General features: G+C 40.0%; 2 protein-coding genes across 3 annotated transcripts in view; both read left to right on the forward strand.

Moving 5' to 3' along the window:
- The window catches only part of afg2a (AAA ATPase AFG2A), a 137501-nt gene extending 134301 nt beyond the window's left edge, over window positions 1-3200 (forward strand). The window contains exon 16 of the mRNA XM_066719843.1: window positions 2375-3200. Within this exon, the coding sequence (XP_066575940.1) occupies window positions 2375-2551 (177 nt within the window). The 3' untranslated portion in view covers window positions 2552-3200. The remainder of the gene's footprint in view (window positions 1-2374) is intronic.
- A 2079-nt stretch (window positions 3201-5279) lies between these two features.
- Window positions 5280-9300, forward strand: spry1 (sprouty homolog 1, antagonist of FGF signaling (Drosophila)). Of its 2 annotated transcripts, none has more exons than XM_066719844.1 (2): window positions 5280-5778; window positions 7460-9300. In XM_066719844.1, exon 2 carries the CDS (start codon window positions 7515-7517, stop codon window positions 8469-8471), a length of 957 nt encoding a protein of 318 aa, XP_066575941.1. In that variant the 5' UTR covers window positions 5280-5778; window positions 7460-7514; the 3' UTR covers window positions 8472-9300. The 2 variants fall into 2 exon arrangements, with proteins under 2 accessions (XP_066575941.1, XP_066575942.1); XM_066719845.1 differs by lacking the exon at window positions 5280-5778 and adding an exon at window positions 6065-6525.
- Window positions 9301-11872: the final 2572 nt, after the last annotated feature.

Genomic DNA, 11872 nt, shown 5'->3' on the forward strand with positions numbered 1-11872 from the left:
GCTTTCAGATTTTATATCCTTATTATTTTTAGACCACTAGAGCTGAGTATACAGTTTTTTTTGTTTTATTAATGAACAAATGCCACTTGGCAACATCAAAAGACACCAAAGGGGGAGCAAGGGATTGTATTCCTGATGTCTTCTCCTAGATCTTTGGTGCGGTGAGGAGAGGTGGGGCTGAGAGAGGTTTAGGCTCCTCAGCAGCTGGTGGGTGCCGATGGCTGCTTCTCATCAAGACCCATTCATGTGGTTGATGTAAAGGATCTGGAAGACGTTTTCTTCCTTCTTTCTTTTTTATGTTGTTGTTGCCCTGGAAGTATGTAGCCAACAACCCCCACCCCCAAAAAAAAGAAAGAAATGGAGTCTTACTGATTATTTGGTATAAATATTTCTAGTTCTAATTCAATTTTAAACACCTTGTGTGATTAATAGCATAATATTGCTGTCCAAGTGTTATTCTTGTTTGGGAAAAGGTTTTAAAGATGTGCAGCACTCATAGGTGTAACACATTTGACTTTGTGTAGATTGTAACAGTTTTAACAGGCTCTGTGGGAATCACGAAGACTTTGGGCCTGATTAAATCAAAACTTTGACCCACCCGCTAATAGCAAACTACAAACCTGTACATCATAGCGGTGACATTTCTGATTAGAAGAAAGTGGCATCTTACTGAAAATGCAGCCGCAACTGAGTACAGTTCTGTAGTTTTCAATTAGCGGGTGGGTCAAAGTTTTGATTTAATCCCAGGCTTTGTACTTTTCCTACACTTAAACTGATGCTAAATTCTTATGTTGTGTGGGGCTGACTTCCCATACTGTGCATAGTATTTTTAGTATTTGTTTCCCATTAAATAAGGAGATCAGCATTTGTCAATAGTGCAAAAAAGCAATCTGTTTAGATGAGCTTAATGCAACCATTTTAAATGGTGGTGTATTTACACTAATTAAGCATTGCATTTGTTACCTCGACAAAATAAACCACTAGAAAAAAAATATGCAGGTGGGGGAATATTATCTATGATTTCCCTAATATCCTGTAGTAGTTGAAGCTACTTGACTACTTTCATTAAAAAGTTAGGCTAGTTCTTCTAAGTGAAAGTATCGAGCTAAATATTGACACCCTTAACGAATTATGCAATCATGAGGTTGAAATTGATATTGTGACCTTTTGGAAATTGTGCTCATGCCTTGTGAATGAATCACTTCTTGAAGGAAGTACAGGGAGTGAGAAAGACCATCCATTGTTTGGTATTTATTGCTATCAATTGTTCCAATTGATCTAGTGTGTACACATCAATATAATTAGAAATTAAAGTAGTAGAATTACCACTTTACAGGGCACAAATGAAAAAAAGGAAAAAGTGCTATGCAGTACTAGTGCATAAATGGTCTATTGTAATTGTAGGGTGTGGAGTTGTTGATACAGTATTTTGGGCATAGCAAATAGCAGTTCATGTGTGTTGCAGCTGTGCCGAGTCTCAGGATTAATACAGATAATAAGACAATATCAACTATGGATCATGGCCGCATTCCAACTTTTCAGTTAACTTCTCATGAACCTGTTCCAAGATGCAGATAAGAAATCCACCACAAATCCCAGACCCTTCCAGAACAGGAATCTTTAATAAATGGAAACAGACCCCTCAAATCATACTGACATACACATCATTTTGTGTGTTTTTGTTTTTTCTGCTTGTTTGGTATGTTATTTTAGAAGTTAAATAAGGCTGAAGTGTTGATCTGTTTCACGGAAATGGAAATCTTTTGAAGGGATTCAGTTTGAGTATAAAAATGCCCAGGCATATTTGTCTACACTTTCTATATTGTAATCCCCAATAAACAGTGGATATCTGTGCACTAAGGACATTTAATTAATTTTGTGTCTGGGAAGTATTTGACAAGGAAATGTTATATAACACACAAGGCAGTATAGCATATATGTTTTTAATTTATTTGAATGTTTGTCGTTACATGTTGTGCTGTTGTCCAAATTCTTTGTCCATGCATCAGCAGTGATGTTTGTAACTCTTTGTGCTAGACCACTGAGATAGCTATACTGTTGGTCTTCTGAAACTAAATAATGACCTCAAACCACAAATCATGTTTCACTTTATTTTTCACTTTTTTTTTTTCTTCTCCATGATAACAAATGGCATATTTAGTCACTGTTTTCAGTCCATTGGAGTTTTTCTTAAAAACAAATCTGGGGGAAAACATATATATTGTTTGTTTTGTTTTTTGTGTGGTGATCAGGCTAACCAGTGTTTGACTAGAGGCCACTTTTTGTATGACATTGATTGTTAACATATAATCTCACAGTAGTATAAAGGAATTCTTCACTCACTGGGCTTCCTGTTTTCTGTCTCCTAACCTAGATAACTGCTCTGTGCAGGGAAGCCGCACTCCTGGCCCTTCAAGAGGACATCACTTCCCAGCTAGTTATGAGAAAACACTTTGAATCGGCATTAGACATTGTGACACCAAGGATTCCAGATTCACTCATCCAATCATACATTGATTACCAGCATCCGAGCGGCCTGCACACATTCTGACTTCACAAGGAGACCTGGAGTCTTTCATTCAATCATGAATATATTTACATTTGAAGGCAGCCCTGAACATTTAGTCTCAAATATGTTGCTTTATGTTATACATACATCTCCCCTTACTGTTGTGTGTGCATCCTCAATTGAACAGATACTTGTATACTGACTTACCTAAAAATAATAAATAAATATATCTAAACAACAGTGTTATAGCTAATCCAACTTGAAAAGCAAGTGCTGTATTGAAAGGACAGTGGATGTTCAGGACTCACTGCTGTGTGACACATTTCCTGTGCCCACCATTCCACTCCGGGCATTGTTCCATATGTATTGAAAAGTTAATGGCCGTACCACTGTAAGCATCACAAGTGAAGGAGCTGCTGACAGGACGGTCCCAGAAATTGTCGTCACAGTATGACGACTTTGGCAAGCCCTGTAGGAACTCATGACATCACAGGACATGAGTGAGAGATCAGCGTTACACCCTGTCTCTCAAAACTCTTTTTTTTTTTTTTTCAGCAACTACATAAGAATTGGAGAAAAACCGGTGAATACCAAATATTGTTTACATGTTTTTGTATGTATATGTATGTATTTACCACATGAAAAGAACCCCAAGTGCTGATGAATATATTAAACAACTCCTGTGAAAGTGTTTGGTCTGCTGTGTCTTCTTACAGTGAAGCTATTATTTATGGGCAGCATTTTAAATCTGTATTAAACAGTCATTTATATTAGGCACCACATTCATATTCGTATGGATTTATGGTTGATGACATATGGAAACCCTCACTTTTTTCTGTTTGAGGATTTCTATTTTGTGGGACGAGACGGGCATTAATCAAAAGATCTAAAGCAGTGTAACATTATCCACGTCATGTATTTTATAATTGTGATATTTTGTAATCCCAAATGAACAACTGTAGAATTCACTCATTTTGATAACATTATTTTCTGTTGAGTGTTTATGTATATAAGCAGAAGCAAGACTGTATTTCAGGGACTCATCCTGTTTATTGGCATTCACATCTGGAATGAAAACCAAGACACTGAAATTGAACTGGATAGCCTTAGGTCGACATCTGGGTTCGCTTCTCCAAGCCAATTAAGTTTTAAGTAAAAACTAATATATGTTTGGTTATTGTAGCAAAGTTTTAAAAAGTGTGTCAGGAAAATATTTTTTTGTAGTCTGCTTAAAGGCATTTTGTGACAGTATAATCTGCATTTAGGCAGTTGTAAAGCAAACCAGCACTGCCAAAATAATATTTATTTATATTAATGTAGTGTATTAAATAAATTAAATGTTTAATTATGTCAACATTTCAATTCAATACACAATAATAGTAGTAGTAATAATAATAATACAATTCATGTATGCATTTATTGAATCTTGATTCGGTAAAATGTAACAACGGGGCTTTTTCAAAATGTTTCCTGATTGTGAATAAAGGAAAGTGGCAGGAATTAACACTTATCAGTATTGTCTAGGGATTATTGATACAATCGCAAATGCTTTAAATTAATGAGCGATTTCCTTTAGGACCACAATTAAGAGCGCTATGTTATGCTGTTTTCAAAGAGTTTGTGTATTCTGATGAATATGTATTTAAAGATAGCGCCACTTTACTGTCAATTACAGTGCAGCTGATCTGTGCGCACTATAAGCAAACCCTACCGAAATACGATTCAATTAAAAAGCTTTTCGATTTCTCTTCTAAAGTGGGGCCTCTGCAATATTGGCTAAAGCGCTTCCTGTGTCGGTGGTTTAACTGGAATTACAACTGTTTGTTTTATGTGCTATCGGGACCAGCAGGTTGTAGTAAAGGTCACATATCTATTGATTTTCCATTTGAATGGGAGAGATTGACTTTGCATTGAACTTCCCATTCTCATGGATCCGGATGTAATGCATCCTCGACACCAATCAAACCAGACAGTCAGGAACTAAAGAGCATCTTCTCTCTCTCTCTCTCTCTCTCTCTCTCTCTCTCTCTTTTCTTCTTTGCGGGATGCTTTTCCTTTTAAGGTGGCTCCCAACGATCTCAGTTGAAACATGCGACTTCACATATAAAATATACACAGCTAGCGTTAATAAAATATGTTTCAATTAAATCATTGCTGGGCCAACCATTTATATATATTATTATATCGATCCAATGCTGGATGAAGGCCTCCCCTACAGCTCCTCTTTTCCATGTCCCGCCTGCAAAGTGTATGTTTTCATCTTCCCACCTTTTATTGTGGTCGTCTTTTTCATCTCTTGGGATCCATTCAATAACTTCCTTTGTCCATCGTTGATCTGTTCGTCTTGCAATGTGTCCGATTGCTATTTTAACATGTTCACTCCTTCAATAATGTCACATATTTCGGTTTGTTCTCGGATACATGCGTTTATGTTTCTCTCTCTTCTTGTGATGCCCATGCTTCGTGCGCAGTTTCTGCATCATTTTTACGTTCAGTGACCAGGTTTGCCAGCCATAAGCGAGCACTGGTAATATGCATTGATCAAATAGTCCTATTTAATTTGAACTTTCTAATACACACACGCACAGCTATGGGAGATCCAGATCCACCTTAAAACCCCACACACCTCTCTCTCGCCCACCCTCCCACGCCCGCCCAATGAATGAAGAGCGGATGCGATGTATCCTTTTCCAGTGACTGGATTGGCCAATGGGAGCGATCGGAGTGTTGAGTGGCCAATGGCAGCGATGTTCGAGAACAAACACAGAACTCGGGCTTCTCATTCATTCAATGCGAGGGAGAGCGCGGCAGCTCGCAGTGGCAGTGCGCATTGATGGAGACTTCGACGCAACAGCACATCCCTGTAATCCGGTCCAGCGCCACAGCAGCATAATCTTGGATGTATCGAGATCCGACGTGTACGGTTCATTTCTTCTCCCCCCCTCACAGGCCGACCTGGGCTTGTCCTGTTGATCCTGCTCGTTTGATGTAAAACGGCGCTGTCAGGTTGAAGATCGTTGTGTGCGCGGTGCGGGCTGTGTTGCTGTCTGGCGCCCGTCTGTGGATTTACTGCTCTGGATCATAGTGCTCAGTCTGGCATGTGGATGCCCGCTCCTGGGGCCGCACAGTGGCGCGAGGTCCATGCCCTGCCCGGGATTTACAGGCGCGATGCGTGATCTGCGCACAGTGTGATGCGTGCGGCCAGTTCGTGTGGAGGTGTCCTTGGCATATCCATTGATGGATTTGGCATCATGGTTGGTTTTGTATAGGTAAGTGTCCATTGATCCTCTTGTACAGTTGCAGGGCGCTGTTGTCTGGCTGTTGGTCACCTTTTGCATGCTCTGTATGTTTAGATGTGAATGCACACTGACAACGCTGCTACTGCTTGACAGTGTCATAGGCTCCCATTAAAACGAATGTATGCACTCCCTACAAAAGCGTTAAAATGTGAATACTAGGTGGTGGTTGCAAAGATCTATATCTATATCTATATATATATATATATAATATATATGTGTGCAATGATTTAGATTTTCCAATTAATTTGTTCATTAACCCAATTTCAAGAAGGCACATCTGAACCTGGTGCTGCTTGTAAATGGTTGTATCCTCTTGCCATTTGTGTTGGGAAGAGACCCGTCTTACTTAAAAGCTAGGAAGTTCGCCCTCCTGCGGTAACCAGCAAACACCCCTCCCCTCCCCCATGGGGCTTGTTTTCATTCATAAGTTTTTCCTTCCTCCTCCTGCTCGTCTCCGGATCTGTTTATTCACCAGAGCTTGCGTTGCCGTCGCACAGGGCGCAGCTCGGCCGGCTCAGCCGCATGTCGCTCTGCCTGGCACGGCGCGCAAGTGTGCGGTCTGCTGCCTGGTACACGTTGTCGGACCCTAGCTGGGCAGCGTGGGCATTTCGCAGATCGGTATGGATCAGTAGTCCCAGCTAATGTTAGATTTGAACTGCTTTCAACCCGACAGCTTCCTAGGATGGTCTTGTTGTGGGGGGGATTAGATGAATCGAGGTAAGGGTCCGGGCCTTTTATCTTGATGTTTTTCAACAAAGGCCTGGTTTTGATTGGGATTGGCTACAGTTGTTGAGCTTTGCATATCAATCGCGATCAAGATGCAGCCCAGAAAATGGGTTTGCAAAGGTCGAAATGCGTTTCGGAAACGTGCTTTTCCACACACCACTCCAGAACAAATGCGGGCTGGTTTTCCCTTCTTAAAGCTGCAGTGGTCTTTTTCAGTCTGTTTCTTGTCACTTAAATACTATACTATACTATATAATACCTATTTATATATACACACATTGAGATGTGCTTTACTAAAATACAGCGCACTGACATATTTAATGCACGTCTCCACGGGCTTTTTATGATGTCAGATGTATTCACTTACTGTTGAAGAATAAGAGGATTTTGTCCGCCTGCACCGTGTTCTCGGTTTGCTGCTGTGTTGCATTTTAATGTTAACTAACTATACAAATGCAAATGAGGACGGGAAGTATTTGTACTGAACTTTAAATGTGTGCATAGGGAAGGAGGTGGTTTAACGTTTAGGTTTGTGTGTGGAATAGGCTCTTCTAAAATCTAAATATCTAGGCTATATATTCATTTGTGATTTTCTGGTTTCCATATTTCTAAAGCTGAATGCTTTGCAATACTTTTTAATATGACTTGCATTACGATTGAACGTTATTACTTCAGTATTTATTGTATTTGTCTTATTACTTTGTTCAAATTAAGCTTTGGCCACACATATACGTCACGTTTCATGTTTGTCTGGAATACGTAGTTTTGAAGTGGTTATACAATCAGATTGAGAGATTGTGTCATTGGAATTGATCAAACGTGGTCCAAGTGTTCCTAGACATTTGTGGATTATCATGAAACCTTTCTTCAAACCCTGCCTGTCTGTATTCTCATGCTTTTTCGTTTTCACTCCATCTCTACGCAGGATTTCAGATGCATGCCAAGTCCACCGTGAATGTCGGAAGTCGTGATCACCACAGATGGAGCTCCAAAGTCAACATGGCAGTGGCGGTTCATTAGTTATGATCCAACAGCCTTCCTTGGACAGCAGGCAAAGGTTTGACTATGAAAGGGAGCTTGCCATTCTCTCGTTAGACCAAATCAAGGCGATCCGGTCCAGCAATGAGTACACCGAGGGCCCTTCGGTGGTGAGAAAACCTGCTCCCAGGACAACCCAGAGGCCAGAGAAGCACGAGAGAACTCATGAGATCATACTTATCAATGTGAATAATAACTACGAGCACCGGTCTCCTACGCAGCCGGGGCAAGGGGGACCACAGTACAACGCTAGGGTGCCTGTGTTGAGCAGATCCACCAGTACAGGGAGTGCTGCGAGTTCTGGAAGCAACAGCAGCGCCTCTTCTGAGCAGGGGCTACTGGGACGCTCCCCCCCAACAAGGCCCAGCTTGGCTCACCGCTCAGACAGGACTGTTCGGACTCAGCCCAAGCCATCAGTTCTGGCAGAGGAGACGCTGAAAATTTCAGGGAAAGAGGATATCACAAAACACCAGTTCATATGCGAACAGTGTGGGAAGTGTAAGTGTGGTGAGTGTACGGCACCTAGGACCCTCCCTTCCTGTCTGGCCTGCAACCGGCAGTGCCTGTGCTCCGCAGAGAGCATGGTCGAGAACGGCACCTGCATGTGCCTGGTGAAAGGGATTTTCTACCACTGTTCAAACGACGACGAGGGAGACTCGTGTGCGGACAATCCCTGCTCCCTCTCCCAGTCGCACTGCTGCTCAAGGTTCCTGTGTATGGGATTAATGTCTCTGCTTTTCCCTTGTTTACTCTGCTACCCTCCCGCCAAGGGCTGCGTGAAGATGTGCCAGGGCTGCTATGACCGGGTGAACAGGCCCGGGTGCCGGTGTAAGAACTCGAACACTGTCTATTGCAAACTGGAGAGCTGGCCCTCACGGAGCCAGGACAAGCCCTCCTGATTTTAATTGCTGGAGAAGTAATTTCTCTCGCGTTATTCTTGCAGTTTATCAAAACTTAAGCACCTCCCATCCCTCCCCTTCTCCAGTGAAGAATCCTTTTTGGAGCAAGCATGGAGTATGATACCACTTTTGCTATTGGACCCTTCTACAAACCAGTGTTTGCCTTACAGTTCTTTGTGTCTTCAGCTACTCATTAACACACTTGACTCATTGTAGAGAATTTCTTTCTGTTAGGAAGAGTTCCCCTGCTTCAAGCTCCGTGTGAGAGCAGCCTCTTACCAAATCTGTGAAGGACTATCTAGACAATATGTAGCGGTTACCAGATATCCATAGCAACCAAGATTGTTATTTTTGTTGTTGTTTTTCGTTTTTTTCATCCGAGTAATCAGTGGTGCCATATAAAGCTGTGGCTAACTTCATTCCTAAGCTTAGTAGCATTTTGGTAAAGTTAATTTATCTTAAAAGCATTTCTGTTCTGGTTTTCTCCCCCCAGCTCCCCAATCGACATGCATTCTGTGTTCATAGACCACAACTGTGGCAGTTTTTTATTTTTATTTTTTGTAAATTTTATGTATAAATCGTAAAAGATGAATTCTGGCTATTTTTTAAGAAAAATGTCTGTTAAAACATTTTTTTTTGTTGTTGTAAAGAATATTTATTATGTGAAGCTCTATTATTTTATGATATTTATTGCAAAAGACTGTCTTGAACTTTTACTCATGTCTGAATATAACAAAATATCAATACTTACTGAAAAATTAAAGGGTGGCACAAAAGAAAATACCTATGTTAACTAAAATGCAGAAAATATATTAATTAATGAAAAATATGTTTCTTGTCTTGTGTCTTGATTTCTCAACATGCTGGTACTTTAAGGTTTTTATTCCTGGACTTATTAAGGCCAAGGCTAGTGATACATATTGAACACGACAGTAGCTGTTATAGACTATACCTTCACCTTTATCTTGTTTGTATATTGACATTATTTAAAATCGGCAGGAAATGTATAGATCCAAAGTTTCTACTTTTCTGCTGTTAAATTTTTTCACAAGTCTTCACAAGCAAGAGTGTTTGCTAGAAATCGTCCTAATGTACCTTGAAATATATTGCACCTCTTCTTCTCAGTATACAGGCTAGGGCTATTGCCATAGAAATTGAAGTCCCATTGTCATCTTTCATACTGTAAGAGGGTTTTTAGTTTAGTTCAGTGTTTAGGTCAGATTTGAAAATGGATACAGCCAATAATAAAGGCGTTAAACTGTTGCATTCCCTTTAATAATGTTGTAAGAGTTTGCCTATGCTTTCGTCCTAAAACCAGTTTTCAATGTGCTAAATCGACACAGCCTTTGGCCCACTGACCTGCTTGCATAGGCAACGTTTTCATTTTATACAAAAAGCTTGATCAGGAAACAGAGTAATCCGTGTGCTTTATGTATATATGTAAAAAACAAACCAAAAAAAACAGTATAATCCATAATTGATATTCGATTTATTTAATTGTTTTTGATTAGGGTCTACCTTAACAGACGGAAATTAATCTGAACTATGTGTGCTTATTTTGTTTTAGTAAAGATTTATAAATAACAGATCGGGAGGTCAATTTAAGGGCTCTTGAAGTCAGCCTGGCTGGTTTCTTTCCAGTTTTATGGCATTAATGGGGGTGTTTTCCTTCCACAGCAAATGGTCCAAATGGTACCCTAGAGTGCAAAGCTCTAAGAAATAGGAGTTGCTATCTAAATTCAGGGCCACCTGTTCAAAGATAATAAACTTGCTAGCTAGCAGCCTACTGAAATTTTATAATGTGCATTATGTTTGCCGTGGTAAAATACACTAAAGGTGCTGACGAGAGTGTCGCTGCCATTTGGTCGCCCTCTTTTCTCTGCATTTATCAATCCAGGAAATGTGGTAATCCTCAGGGAAAGTTAGTTGTCTGTCTCTTAACTAAATCTGACAGAGCTCTCTGTGGCTATGACCGAGAACACATGCAACATCTATAAATACCAGGGTTGTCTTTAAAATGTGGAGTGAGTAATTAACCACAAGGTATTTTTAGATTGCTATGGTTTATACCCTCAGGGATATGTAATGGGGTTACTATTCCTTGGATTGTGGTATTTTGGATAATTGCAGCTCTGGTTACTTTAGGTAAACAGAAACAAAGCTTTAGCATTTTACATGTTTTTAAATATATTTAAACCATAGAATACAAAATGATGAAATGCAGGATTGGCTTTGGTCTTACGTATATTGGTATAAAACCTACAAATAAGAGTTTGAAATTAGCAAGGGCTCAGATTGATAGTATTGGATACTTCCTTTATGTAGGCTTTATATTCTGAGTAAAAAGCACAGGATGTGATTTAATGAATGAACAATTTTTCTCTGTATACACACCATATAATACTGAGCGCATAAGCTCATTTTGAAGTAAAAGAGTTTCTACGATTAAATGGACCTGTCTTGAATTTCTGTTGCTTTTTTTGTAAACTGGAATGTAGCTTTTGTTACTATGAATAGTTTAGTGCAGATTAGCGGTTTGCCAATTTCCTGTTACCTTTCAGAGCTGCAATTTGAGCTCCATTTGCTTCTGGCTCTTGCACAATTGAAAACAATAGGAGACTTTTTCAGGTTTCACTTTAGAGCTCTTAGACAGAGGGGAAGTGGCTAAAGCTGTACTTTACAGGTAATTAACAGTAGATAATGTTTGCTCTGAATTTGGAAAGCTGATAAAGGGGCCAGAGACTGTATCCATCTCCCCTCTGCCAGCATCGGTTTTTCACTATTAACTAGCTTGTTGGGCTTCACGAGAAAACCTGGAAGTTCTGAACACACATCTTTCATTTCAATCAGATTTTGTAGTAATAGGGACATGGAATGGATAGCTGGTATATTGCTTTCTACCAAAATACAAAAAAAAATTGATGTTACTTCAACTCCATTTCAATCAAACCTCCATCCATCTCCACTGCTGAGTGGTTTACATTGAAAACATCTTTCAATTTGATGTTTAAATGTTCAGATTTGATGGGAAAAGCAAGAATTTGCTGGTAAATTAATACAATTCAATTCGGCAATCTACATTTTGTATTCTTGCACTCTTTAGTCTTTGAAGGGCTATGTAATCCCAATTTGCAAGCAACCTGCTTAGTTTAGCCAGGGAGCTTTTTAGTTCGAACATATGGATTTATGTGAACAGTCAATAATTCCATTGACTAGGTGAGTGTCTAATATCTGTATTTTCTGTATGTTCAAATCGGTGCCCCCTCACGCCCACAGTGCTGATCTCGGGGGCAAGTGGAATTGCTCACTCTGTGACAGCAGCTGGCCCATAAAGGCAAACATTCATGATTACCCGGTGAGTCAGAGTGGAACCGCTGTCCTGTACATTACATGTAGGCCGA

This window comes from Amia ocellicauda, chromosome 13, assembly GCF_036373705.1.
Source record: "Amia ocellicauda isolate fAmiCal2 chromosome 13, fAmiCal2.hap1, whole genome shotgun sequence".
In the NCBI taxonomy this organism is placed as follows: Eukaryota; Metazoa; Chordata; class Actinopteri; order Amiiformes; family Amiidae; genus Amia; species Amia ocellicauda.

Coding starts and splice junctions, on each gene's coding strand:
- spry1 (XM_066719844.1), top strand. CDS start 7,515: ATGGAGCTCCAAAGTCAACATGGCAGTGGCGGTTCATTAGTTATGATC.